The sequence below is a fragment of the Zingiber officinale genome, chromosome 9B, assembly GCF_018446385.1.
Source record: "Zingiber officinale cultivar Zhangliang chromosome 9B, Zo_v1.1, whole genome shotgun sequence".
Taxonomy (NCBI): domain Eukaryota; kingdom Viridiplantae; phylum Streptophyta; class Magnoliopsida; order Zingiberales; family Zingiberaceae; genus Zingiber; species Zingiber officinale.
Genome location: NC_056003.1, coordinates 92,702,359 through 92,716,343, shown reverse-complemented (window position 1 = coordinate 92,716,343; position 13,985 = coordinate 92,702,359). Strand labels below are relative to the sequence as shown.

Genomic DNA, 13,985 nt, shown 5'->3' with positions numbered 1-13,985 from the left:
TCGATCCAGATGTCCCAATCGATCAGTGGATCGATTGGGACGCGGCTGCTTCGCGCGATAAGCGCTGGATCGATCCGTGGATCGATCCAGGCGTTTTTCCAGAGCACAGAGGCGCTCTGGATCGATCCATGGATCGATCCAAAGCCTCCCCGATCGATTGGGAACATTCGAATCGATCGGGAACATTCGAATCGATCGGGATCCGACCGTTGCGTCGGGTTTATAGCCGCAGGCGGACGTTGTCTTCGGCATCTCTTCTCCGATTCACTCCAGATCTCTCGCCAACTCCTCCACAGCGCTCTCAAAGATCAGATCGCCAGTTCTTGAAGGATCTTGGAAGCTTTCCAAGTCAAGAGGCGGATCAAAGCCAAGAGGAAGAAGTTAGGGTTAGGGTTTTTACTGCACATCTTGTAAGCTTTTGCTTATCTTGTATTTCCCTTTCTTCTTCTTGTACTGAGAGTATTGTAGGGCTTCTCCGCCCTTGGTAGTTACCATAAAGGAGTGTTATTCATAGTGGAGGGTGTGTGCGTTGGTGTGGATCCTTGGATTAGTCACCTCTTGTGAGGTGGATACCAAGTAAACCAACTTTGTTAGCGTGTGTGATTGTTTCTGTTATTTTCCGCTAGCTACTTTTGGTCCTAACAATTATTATAGGCAATTATAATAATCATCTATAATTATTGTAAATAGTTTAAGAATTAATTAATAATATAAACTACTAATCAATTAATCTAACTAATTTTGTTCAATTATATAATTAAATTTAATAACTTAAATGAGTCTAATTATTTGAGATTATTTTCAAAGTTAATTAGTTTATTTTAATTTAATGAAAAATTAAATCACAGATTAAATTTGATGAAATTAAATCAAAATATAACTTAATTAACCTAGTTATTTGGAGTTTTCTGAGATAGTTTTCTTACAACAATTTGGAATTTGACCCGGAACCCCAAAACTTAAAACTTAAGGTTGATCAGGTTTGTTTTCTAGTTTGGTTCACAATATTTACTTTCTATTGATGTTTTGTGTTGCTTGAGTATTTCAATTAGTTCTTTTGGCAAGATGCTGACAACGAAAGAGTTCTTTTGCTGGGTGAAGTAACTGATGCCAATGCCACTGCATAGAGAAGTCCTAGGTTTGTTGTGTTATTTGTTTATGGGTTGGTGCCTGCTATATTCGGGCATGTTATTGTGGAAAAAGGTGGCACACTCACCCCAGGCACCCCTCCACGCCTGTCCCAAGACGTTTTGAAGGAAGGTAAATCACGGTGACCGAGTAACGTCTCTTTAGATGGGAGAGATTTTATTCCCTAGAGGATTGTTCCCCCATGGAATCGATCCTGCTCTCTTGTGGCAATCTACCACCCGAGTAGCAACTTGGCTATGCCCGTAGGGGCTATATTCGGGCATGTTATGCACATATTCATGCTTACTCCTGATTTTTAATTATGCTCATACAACTAAGTGCATGTTAATGTCTTTTATAGTGTTAGATCTGTAAGGCATTTCAAAATCACTTACAGTTGCCTCGCTATAAAAATGATGGTACTAGATTCCAGGATATTTATATTGCTAATATTTTGATTCTTCGTACCTGTATTCTTGCAGCTATGTCGAGCGGATACTTCGCTTTATTTGTTGGTGTCTCCCCAACGCCCATTGTTGACAACAACAACAATTGAACTGGTTTGTATTTTCGCTGTTATGTTGTGTATGCATTATGGGTTGTCTCTAACATGTTTTTCCAGGTCGGATATGATAAGCTAGGACTAGGAGCTGGGCAGAATGCAATTGTTGCTGTTATGAGTTACAGTGGCTATGATACGGGGGGTGCTATTGTCATGAACAAGTCATCTCTTGATCGTGGTTTTGGCCGTTGTATAGTAATGAAAAAGTATCTTAACTAATTTACTTAGCCGATTTTATCTTTTCTCTTGTTTTCTGGGTAATAAAACCTTTGAGAATTCCTTTTTATATTTTTTTGTCATAAAATTAATCTTTTATAGGTATTTGGTAGTAAACAAGAGCTATGATAATTCGACCAAAGACAAAATATTTAAGCCAAGGAAGGATGAACCAAGAATGCAGGTATTTTGGTTGAAACTTCTGCTTTTTTTGGTCTGTTTATTTGCAGTCTTTGTATTCTTGGACATTTTAAATCTTCTGGCAAGACTTGTAACAATAATTCCTGTGGTTATTCTTTATTTTTAGGTCGATTGATGTATGTAGTACAGATTATTTGAATTAAATGGTTTATATTTTTATTAGTGTATTTTGCAATATGAATGAATATTAGTATGCATGTTTCATCTTTGAAAAGATCTGATAGAAAATCACTGTTTTCATTTCCTAATTTTTATCTCAGATAACTAACCCAAATTTGTCAGTGTACCAAGTCAAGATTTAATAGTTATGTAGACAGGAGAAAAAATGGGGGAAATAACTAGGAGATGACACATTTCTCATCTTGGAATGCCCCAATTCATCTTTCACTGAATTAGTGGAAATATTTCTTAAGAAAGTTAGGCCAATACCATAGAGTCCCGAGTGCCTTTGCTTAGACGGTTATACCTGATTATAGTTCAGAATCGTCGTACGAAAAAACTTGACCCTTAATCTTAACTTTCAAAGACGTTCATGATTTATGATGGTTTAAGATTATTATTTATATTTTATTCTGTTTAAAAATATTTAAGATTTTATAAATTTGCAAAAAATAAAAAAGGACTTGAATTTATTTAAGTTGCTTACTTACCCCTCAAGGTGTAGGATAATTAAAGCCCACGTATTTTGCTTACCTTTTACCTTTATTATCTCATAAAGTGATGTTGTTTATTTATTTTCATTTCTCATTTTTGTAGTGGTAGTTCCTTTGATGTCAAAATATTCTACCTCGTCTTTTGAAAAAGTGAAAGTTGTATTCCTTGTATTTTTTTATTTTTTTTTGTAGCTCTTGTCCAATTATCATGTAGCACTTGAGCTTCCAAAGGGTAGAGAGTCACAGTAAATCATATTTCATCTAAGATATTACCTCCTAAATCTTGGTTTAAGGTGTTGAACCCATGTCGCCCCAAAACAGTCGGTATTTACCGTTTCGACACGGACCGACATTGGATAATTAAAACCCACGTAGTTTGCTTACCTTTTATCTTTATTATCTCATAAAGTAATGTTGTTTATTTATTTTCATTTCTTGTTTTCATAGTGGTAGTTGCTTTGATAGTGCCGGACCGACACAGACCAACACTTGAGCTTCCAAAGGGTAGAGAATCAAAGGAAATCGTCTTTTAGTTAGATATTACCTCCTAAATCTTGGTTTAAGGTGTTGACCCATGCCCCACCAAAACAGTCGGTATTTACTGTTCTGACACCGGACCGACATTGGATCTATTGTATGCACCTTGCATTTTGCAAGAAACTGTTACCGTGACTCGAACCCGTACCTCAAGGTCACATGACAATAACTTTACCATTACACCAAGGCTTCCCTTCATTAGTATACACTAATATTTAAAAAATAAAAAAGTATCAAATTGGCACAGCATGATCCGATACTAAAACTATATCGTTTTGGATAACTTTGGGTCTTCATCAATCACCATCGCAAAAATATCAAATTCTGCCTGGCTATTTATTTAACTAAAATAAAAAAAGTAGTCAAATAATTATCAAGTTCGACCCTTTGAATGTTAATTATCTACATTCTTACTATAATAATGTATCACAGACCACATCACTTTACACTTGATATCAATGGTTTTTTTGTCTAAGTGATGAAACATATATAATTTTGTTTGTTTAGTGATAACCTTCACTATATATATAATTTTATCGTTGAACAAATTGTTTCTTTTAACAAATTATTGTTGAGCATGTGATACAAATCAAATGGTCTCTATAAACTTAATAAATTAGGCGTTGAATGAATAAAAAAATAAGACCAATAAGTTATCTACTAAGAGAGTTAAATGGGATGAATAAATTGAATGAGTTAAAGGTGGAATAGTCCCGTATAAGAAAATTCAAGGCAAATGGTTTGAAAAATTGACTTTAATAAAAAGGTGGAATAGTCCTACATTGAAAAATTCAAAGCAAATGGGTGGAGTTAAATGGGATGAATAAATTGAGTGAGTTAAAGGTGGAATACTCCTGCATTAAAAAAATTCAAGACAAATGAGTTGGAAAATTAACTCCAATAAAAAAGGTGAAATGGTCCCACATTGAAAAATTCAAGACAAATGGTTCCATTTAGGGCATATTAAATAACCATTAAAATGTTATAAATATTATTAAATGAGAGACTCTATTAATTAAAAAAATTTAAACCACTTTAAAAAATTATCCAATGATGATTAACCGCTGGTTCATACGGGCATGAATCATAACTGACCAGCCCATTGACTCAGTTAGGGTTTCGGGCTGCTTCACTTCTAGAATTAACTGCAAGGGGAACTGCATACACGAACAAGCCTTAGGAATGCCAACTTGGACAATCCTACTGAAAGCACTAACAGCTACGACAGCATGACTACTATATATAACCCTGGCTTCCTTAAGGGGATTAGGAAAGAGAGAACTTCCCTCCTTGAAGGTGTAATAGGTCCTTGAAGTTGTAAAAGTTAACGGAGTTAGTTTTGTTCAATCTGTTGCTGAGAAGAGAGAGTTCTCATATGTATAAGTCATATAACCACTCTTTTCTCTGGACTGGAGGAATCTAAACAACCATCTCTTTTTTCTCTCTCTCCTCCAATCCAGCATCTCTCGTGGTCAAATTTTAGCAAGTAGGATCATGAGTTTGATGTTCATATTTTCAATTGAACTATGGGAATTTGCTTATGCCTAAACCATGACCAGGATTGGCAACCACATATACCTGTCTTCTTCATCAGTAATGGTTATGATTGCCTTTGTACTTCCAGCCAAGGTAAAAAAAGGAAAGAAAAATCTGCTTGCAATATCATGTAAATTGTATGCATCCACACTGTATAAGCAGGCAGTATTTGACAATAGAGAAGTGATTATATCAAAGAGGAAAAGGGCGGGAATCTATTGCTGGAGAGATTGTGGGTCGTCATCTGCTGCAATGCAAGCAAGACCTGGAATCCGGACTTACGAGAGAGATAAAAGAAAATCTATTTAAAAAGTTTGAATGAATCTTTCTGTATATGTGCTTTGTGGTTGACTACACTGGTATGTACTGGTCACTCAGGAAGTGCTAACTGGTTTCTAAAACTATGCTTTTAAGTGTACTTTGTTATGGACAGATGTCTAAAATTCAAGGTTTCATCTCACTGATATCTTTCAATTTCCAATTCATTTGTATTTCTTTTATCACTACTTTCTTTTAAATTTTCTGGTACCTGCCACATTTCCACCTAGATTCCTTCAATTTAAAGCATTGATATCCATTTCGTTCTGTACAGATATTAGATGACGATGGAATTGCTGCTCCTGGGGAGATAATTCGGAACAATGACATTTATGTCAACAAAAAAACTCCAATAAATACAAGGGAGAGAATTGGTGGTTATAGGATTTTAAAAGAAGAGTAAGTGATATTTCCCTACAATTTCAAGAAGTGCACAGAGAGGTTAATGTTGTATTCCTTGTGTTCCAGAGAGTATAAAGAAACACCTGCCGAGTTCAAAGGCTCTGAAGATGAAACTACTGTGGTTGATCGAGTGATAATTTACTCAGATACAAATGGCAAATTATGTATCAAATGTATGATTCGTCACACACGGAGGCCAGAGGTGAGATTATTAGCTTTAGGCTCATGATCCATATTTCATTGTCAAACTGATCAACTTTTCTCATCAAAGGTACCCTGTTAAAGGAACTTTTATATGAATGTAGCATTCTGAAAATTCATTAGCAGTAGTTAGATAATTCATACAACTACCTTTTATGACATAGTATCATGAAAATCCACAAAAAGTAGTTAGATAATTAATACAACCATCTTGTCTGGCATAATAATCATCAAATGTACCATTATTTTTCAAAGAACATCTTGCACTGAGGAAAGGATAGGTGTTTGATTTGTAAACTTATGACACATTATTTGATTCTAAAGTTGTCAAGCAATTTCCACCCAATTTTGAACCATGTAGAAGGTTAGGAATCTGTCTATATAGTGTTCTTTATCATCATCATTAAGTCATGGGTGGGTATGCCAATTATTTGTGGCCAACTTGCTGGATGTTATTCCAAATTGAGCTCTATTGAAAACTATATCACTAGTGTACTGTTCTTTCTATAACCTTTGAAATTATTCCTTCTCTAGATAGGGGATAGATTTAGTAGCAGACATGGACAAAAAGGTGTTTGTGGTACCATAGTTCAGCAGGAAGATTTGCCATTTTCGGAGCTTGGGATATGCCCTGATTTAATTATAAATCCACATGGATTTGCTAGGTATGACCTCTATTCCATTCTCGTTTGTAGTTTAGAGCTTTTCAATATTTTATAATGAGCAACTGCTTGGCATGTCTAAAGCTACTGCCATATTCATGCACAATTTATACATTCATTGTTCTGTAGTCTGATATATTAGTTATTGTTGTCTTTGTCCTAGTGGTTTATAATTTGCACTTATCTATTCTTTATTTGGATCTGAGAATAATCTCATTTTTATTTTGAATAAGGGTTGGTTTATTAAATAAATAAAAAATGGTTGACTATTTGTTGATCCCTTTACTAAGTAAAAGAAATGTCTTTCTGTTTCTATCTATCTCGTGTTCAAACTTCAAAGTGTGTAATTTTGACTATTCAGCATAAGATATGTTGATTGTTGAGCGAGTTTGAGAAAAAAACTATGGGTCAAGTATCTTACTTGGATTGTAATCTAATAGACTTTGTTCTGTGAAAATTTTGTACTCACCTAACTTAGTGCATCACTGCTGCAATTTGCTCATTAGGTCCATCTCTCATTTGATGTGACACTTACAGTTGTATGCAACGACCAGTGTTACAATATAATGCGGAGTCACAATCTGCTCTACATGGATGATGCATGGATTGATGGAGATTTCCATGTTCTATTACATAGAAAATCCTATCTCCAAGCTTACCTTTCTTGTAGATTGCAAGGGTTGGAAATCTGGAATCTGGAGTAGTGCGAAACTTTTTAAGGTTTTAGTTATGATAGTTATATTACACTTGTGGTGTATAACTTGCCACGTCACAGTTGTAATGCCTAGTTGCTCAGCAACAGGATACAATTGCTTAGACATTGTCAGCATTCAGTAGCAATTGCAGTGACCTAGTTGTACTAAGTCATAGTGGTTACTGGAGTGCCACACTAGTCTAGACTATGATCTCATTTGTACTCCTTATATACCTTCAATGTCCCAACTAGCAAACTTGCTCACAAAGGGATTTGGCATTCCTTAGTTTCACACATTAATTAACAAGTTGAGGATGGACAATGCCTATTCACCACCTTCAGAAAAATAGTATCAATTAGAGGGTTTAATTTGTGGCTATTTCTCATGGATTCATTTGGTATTTGGTTCATTATTTATGGGCAGTATTCTCGTCTATTATATGAATTCCTAATTAAAGGCTTTGCTTTTTCCTCTTTCTTTTTTCCTTTTTTCTAAAATTTCTATACGCCTTTTAATGTCGAAGAGACATTAAAATTTCTTCTCTCAGCTTTTCTCATTCATCATACAATTCTTTTGATATTCATATTTATATGTTGTTGTAGAGATTATATTAGTATTCTCCCCAAATTTCTATCATTGATTTTCCTATTATTGCTTGAAATCTCCTCATAGTTTGGAATATAGATTTTCACCTTTAAAACATAATTACTGGCTCTAACATCAGTTGCAATTAATAGTGGGATGACAATAGGCAAAATGCTTGAGCTTATTGGTGGCAAAGCTGGAGTTTCTTGTGGTCGATTTCATTATGGTGATGCATTTGAAGAACCTAGTGTCCATGCTGATAAGGTTGAAGACATAAGGTGTGTTTCCTTTTAATACTATAGATTTCTAGCCATGACCATGAACTTACACATTTTGTAAAATTCCAGGAACACACTTGTGAAGCACGGATTTAGCTATAGCGGCAAAGATTTCCTCTACTCAGGTATGTCTTCTCTTATAAGAAATTACTTCAAGATTTGAGCCTGTTTTATGAATAGTTTATATAAAGTAAATCAAATTTGGAAGGAACTTAATGAGTTTTTCTCTATTTTGATATCAAGCCTTTCATAATACTGTCTTGATTTGCATGAGGCCACAAGTTGCTTGGGTTTATTTTGCAAAGCTTTCTGTAATTTGATAGCTAAGGTGAAAAGGTAGGTGTTTAGCTCAAAATTCCCTTACTGAAAAAAAATGGAAAAAAAAAAATGGAGGAGCATTAGTTGGCCTCATGAGGGCAATGCACATCCACTTGTGTATATTCATTCAAGTTTGTGTCTGCTCTGTGTTTTTTTTGTCTATATTCAGGAGTCTCATGACTTTTTCCTTATCTGTTATTTCAACTTGTTCTGCTGACCAGAAAATATTTGACATGTAATTTGAATGTTCTAGGTATTACAGGCTGTCCATTACAAGCATACATTTTCATGGGACCAATCTACTATCAGAAGTTGAAACATATGGTAATTGTACACATATTTCATTTCTCATGTGTCCTTGCAAAGAGATTTGGCAAACTTTCAATGAGATTATCTTGTTCTGAAATGTTTCTCTGCTATCAAAATGTTTTTGCCATTCATGGTTTGTGCAATGTTGTTGTTAGGTGTCAACAATGTTACTAAATACCATTTAGTAAGCCAAAAACTTTATTTCTATAATCATCCTTGGAACTATAAATTTTTTGATTGCCTTCTTAATCCTAAGACAGTTTTAAGAATTAATAGAATTTTGTTAGTTGTCAACAAGTCATCTGAGGGTTGTATGAAGTGGGATCAAGTGTTTAAAGAAGCACAAGGAAAAAAAATTAGGGAATCAAATTCTCAAACATGTTCAATGTTTAAAATTTCGAGCCATATTAGATCTTCGGTTATAGACCGATACAGTTTTGGTACTGTATCATGTCATGCCAAAATGGTTTTGATATTTTTTAATATAAACTATATTATGAAATTAAGTTTCGATTAAACATTGACTGTTGCAACCCAGCCACCGGCCAATGCTAGCGCGACCCCTCCGGCAAGGCCATGGGGTCGTACGACCCCTCCTGGGCGGTCGAGTGGGTCGCGCGACCCTGATGAGTTGATCTCTGCATCGTATCGATGGGCGGAATGAAATATTTCGCTTGTGCCATTCGTACTATACGAGATTTAAACTGTGGTTCAGAGTCTTATTAGAAATGCATTTCCCTAGCCCAAAGAAATACATTGCAAATACTGCACTGAAACATCCTCTAGGCTAGTATGAGTTGAACGTGTGGTCTTATCTATAGGAGAAAAATTATGAAGATAATCAACACCATAAATTTGTGTGTATGTCTTCGCCTCGGGCCCTTGATTGGTTCACAATTTTTGCACTGTAAACAATATTTACTTCCACCCGTGGATTTATTAGGAGGATGGAAGAGAAATTAGTTCCAAAATGTCATTGAAGACGACAAGTAAAAATAAAAAATAATGTGGAATCATGTGTGTACTTTTGTAGTAGTGCATTTGTAAGGTTATTTTCTAAGAACAATGGGATGATCTAAACCAAAGGTAGTGCAGGGACTAGAGTTGGCGACACAAGGGTAGCATAATCTCAAGTGGTTGTTACTTGCTTAGGTCTTGTAAGTTCGCATTGTTTTAGGTTCTATTGCTAGTGTGGGGAAGAAAATGAAATAAGAACAAACAATGGAGTAGGCACTATTGAATCTGACAATAAAGTAGGAACATGAAGCATTTCTGTCAGAGCAATCTCCGCCAGACGAAAATCCAGCAACATCTCTCCTGTATCGATGACAATCTGAATCCTGAAATACATAGCCCTCAGGGCCTCTCAATCCTCGGTCGACACGGGCGTAACATATATGATAAAATAAGTAAACATTCCACGTAGTTTAATATAAAACCTATTCCACTACAAAGAGGTAAACACAACCCACAACGGAAAACTATCGCAGCGGAAAAGCATGGGCAGCATACCAAAAAAACTCGATATAAAATGCACGAGTGTAAGTGTTAGAGTGTATACTAAAAGCCTAGCTTTTGGTATAAACATTTATCTAGAAATAAAAATCACATTGGTCAAATGTCTACATTTATGATAAATGTAGTTGCTCAATTAATTTATATTGTAGATAACATGGTGTGTGGTGTCACACACAGAAGATCATGTTATCGGTTCCTTATAAATTATAAACAGTAGCTCACGACCAAGATAGAAAGGAACAAACCATTGGAAGGTTGTAGTGTAATTAGGTATTAGTTTATCTTAACTATATAATTACACTAGTACACTTAGAGTGTATTGAGTAGGACCATTTGAGGTCGTTCCTTTTATACTGACTTTATGAAGGAACAAAGACCTCAGTTATTATGGAAGTGTGTGCTCTTAATCCTAATATAATAACAAGCACATATATTTGATATTTATTTCTTTAATTTATCAATGGGTGAGATTTAGTTCGATAAATCAATAAGCCCGATAAGTTGGGAAATGATATCACTTATAGTGTGTGTTGTTGATTATAGAAGGAAACTGTGTCCTAGTAATCTAGGTTGAGAATGTCCCCGAGAGGAGCTCATAAGGATTGTCATGTTAAACCCTGCAGGTGGACTTAGTCCGACATGACAATGAAGTTGAGTGGTACTACTCTTGGAGCTAGATATTAATTAAGTTAGTTGTCAGTAACTTACTTAATTAGTGGACATTTGTTATCTTAAACACAGGGAGACTAACACACTCATAATAAGAAGGAGCCCAAAATGTAATTTGGGATTGGTGCGGTAGTTCAATAATAGTTCTTTAGTGGAATGAATTATTATTGATGAAATTAAGTTGTGTGTTCGGGGCGAACACGGGATGCTTAATTTCATCGGGAGACCAAAACCAATTCCTCCTCTCGGTCCCTATCGTAGCCTCTAGTATATAGAGATTTATACCCACCGCATACCCACCTTCTTACCCATCCAATGGGGCTGGCCAAGCTAGCTTGGAACCCAAGCTAGGGCCGGCCAAGACCAAGTGGATGAGTCATGTAGGTGGCCGGCCAAAGCTTGGGTCCCAAGCTTAGGTGGCCGGCCACTAGAATATTAAAAGGATTTTTATTAAAATTATTTCTTATGTGGATATCATGATTTTAAAAGAGAGTTTAAAAATTAAAAATTTCCTTTTATAACTTTCTACAAAAGATTAAGAGAAAAGATTAATCTCTTTCCTTATTTGTAGTTTAAAAGGATGGTTTTAATTTTTGGTAAAAACTTTCCTTATTTGTAAATCATCTACATGTTTAAAAGAGAGTTTAAAATTTGAAATCTTTCCTTATTTGTTGATTAAAGGAGGATTTTAAATTTTAAGAAAACTTTCCTTTTTAACCATGTTCATGATTTAAAAGAAAGTTTAAAAATTAATAATTCTCTTTTATTAGTTTCTACAAAGATTGAGAAAAGATTTGATATCTTTCCTTATTTGTAGATTAAAAGAGATTTTAATTTTAGAGATAACTTTCTTTTATCCACATGTTTAAAAGAAAGATTTTAATTTATTAAATTTCCTTTTTATAAACCAATCATGAAGGGATTAAATTATTGGAGAAATTTTATAAATTTCTGGAGACAAATTAGGAAGTTTTAATAAATTAAAACTCTCCTTGTTTGGAGATATGGTGTGGACGAAAAAATAAAATTGAGAAAGAAAATTGGTTTTAATTAAATAATTTTTCCTTTCCAATGAAAAAATAAGGAAATTTTTATTAAATTTTCCTTATTCGCCAGGAGCAAGGATTATAAAAGAGGGGGTAGAGGAGGCTTCAAAGCTAACGACTCTATTATATTTTTCTCCCTCTTTTTTCCTTGGTGGTGTGGCCGGCCCTATTTCTCTCCTCTCCTCTTGTTGGCCGAAACTTACCTCTTGGTGGAGCTTTTGTTAGTGGCCGGATCAAGGAAGGAGAAGAAGGAGAGAAAGCAAGCCTCGTTTCTAGCATCCCTTGGAGCATGGTGGTGGTGGCCGAACCTCTTCATCCTAGAAGATGTTTTGATAGCCGAAACTTGCAAGGAAGAAGAAGGTGATTGGTGGTTTCTCATCTCAGAAGATCGTTGCCCACACAACGTCCGAGGTTAGAAGAGGAATACGGTAGAAGATCAAGAGGTCTTTCTAGAAGGTATAACTAGTAATTTTTCCTTTCCGCATCATGCTAGTTATTTATGGAAATAATACCAAATACAAGAGGCTTACGATTCTAGTATTTCGAATATGTTTTTCGAAGTTGTGTTCTTTTGTTTTATTTTTCCTTGTGATTTGATTGTTCTTTTCGGTTAACCTAAAGTTATTTTAGGAAATTAAATATTAGATTTCTATAAAAGGTTTTGTCTAGTCGGTGGTGGTTGCTCCCATATCCAAGAAGGCCATGTGCCTCGTCACGTCAGTACTGGGAACCAATTATGGAAATTAATATTTAATGGAATTAATAACTTAAGGTGATTTGGGTCGAACGTGTTAAGTTCCGTAGGAGATCCAAGTCAAAACCTAAAAGAACAAATAGATTAAGTTTTGTATCAAACGTGTTAAGTTCCGCAGGCGATCCAAAATTTAATTTAAAAGAACACATGGTAGCTAGGAAAAGGTTCAGACCTTTGTACAAAATTTTGTACAGTGGAACCTCTAGGTTTTCCGAGTAGCAACCAACAGTAAGAACTACACATCACAAGTCTGTAGATCACATAACAAGGAACCAAAGTCCGAAACATAAAACCATCTCGACACGGAGTGGGGACTAGCAACTGGAACCTTTTGACGGCTTCAACATGAAATAGGAATAAATCAACAGAGTGAGTTCAAGAACTCAACGGGTATCGATCAGACATACATAGTAAGATATAACTATTAGTAATAATCATGCAGTACAGTCTCATGAACAATAACAGATAATACAAAACTGAACAACAGAAGAAACTGTACTCACCAAGACCTCCTATCTGAACATAAGGGTGTGAACCATACCAACTGGTGCAGGGTCGTTAAACCAAATACATAATGTCTCCTGTATGCATGTCAATCATATGCAACCACCAAAATACAACATCCAAAATGCAGCAATCACAAGCATTAAATGCAATCCATGCATATGATACAAATGACATGGTCACCCCTAACGCCAGTCAGCCACCTCACACGTGATGGTGGGGTCGAGTGGGTAGGGCTATGACAACTGTGCACTCTGTCATCACTACTCCTGAGTGACTGAGTGGACAGGATGCTGTCGGATTACACCTATCCTCCTACCCCAAACATAGTGGGGGAGCCTAAGCTCTCATCTCCCTGTGTCATAGTCAAGAGGAGGGATCCCTATCCGCTACCACGCTGCAGTCACCACTACCCATGAGCGGACCAGCGAAGCTTGACAGAGCAAACTGTACACACCTTGCTTGATGTACCACTAACCCATTAGTGGTTGTGTGTATAGATCATGTAACTAGCGATGTGCTCAACTATAAAAGAGTCGACAATCGCTCAGCATGCAATCATGCAAAATGGTGCATGACACTAAAGCATGTAACTCCTGAAAATATTAGCCTCCAAATAATATGTACCAAAAGGAAAACCGAGTTCATAACAATGATCTAGGTATCATAAATCTAGGTACACATGCCAGGTAATAAATCTAGGTACACATGCCAAGTATATCTAATAGCTAGACCTGTACCCGGTAATACATTGTATGTCACTACTTCTATGAACATAAGTACACATGGCAAGAATCAAGAGGCATAAGCATAAAAGCATAGCAGATAACAATATGGGCATACTACGGGTATCAAGTAGTGACATACCAAAGCAGATATAAACATAACCATTA

The 13,985-nt window shown here is 35.7% G+C and overlaps 1 protein-coding gene across 1 annotated transcript in view; it reads left to right on the top strand.

Annotated features, from left to right (window-relative positions):
* Nucleotides 1–13,985, top strand: part of LOC122022492 (DNA-directed RNA polymerase III subunit 2-like) — a 36,922-nt gene that overhangs the window by 19,232 nt on the left and 3,705 nt on the right. The window contains exons 25-33 of the mRNA XM_042580513.1: nucleotides 1,611–1,688; nucleotides 1,751–1,896; nucleotides 2,009–2,090; nucleotides 5,426–5,550; nucleotides 5,620–5,755; nucleotides 6,289–6,419; nucleotides 7,849–7,974; nucleotides 8,044–8,099; nucleotides 8,546–8,616. Of these exons, the coding sequence (XP_042436447.1) occupies nucleotides 1,611–1,688; nucleotides 1,751–1,896; nucleotides 2,009–2,090; nucleotides 5,426–5,550; nucleotides 5,620–5,755; nucleotides 6,289–6,419; nucleotides 7,849–7,974; nucleotides 8,044–8,099; nucleotides 8,546–8,616 (951 nt within the window). The remainder of the gene's footprint in view (nucleotides 1–1,610; nucleotides 1,689–1,750; nucleotides 1,897–2,008; nucleotides 2,091–5,425; nucleotides 5,551–5,619; nucleotides 5,756–6,288; nucleotides 6,420–7,848; nucleotides 7,975–8,043; nucleotides 8,100–8,545; nucleotides 8,617–13,985) is intronic.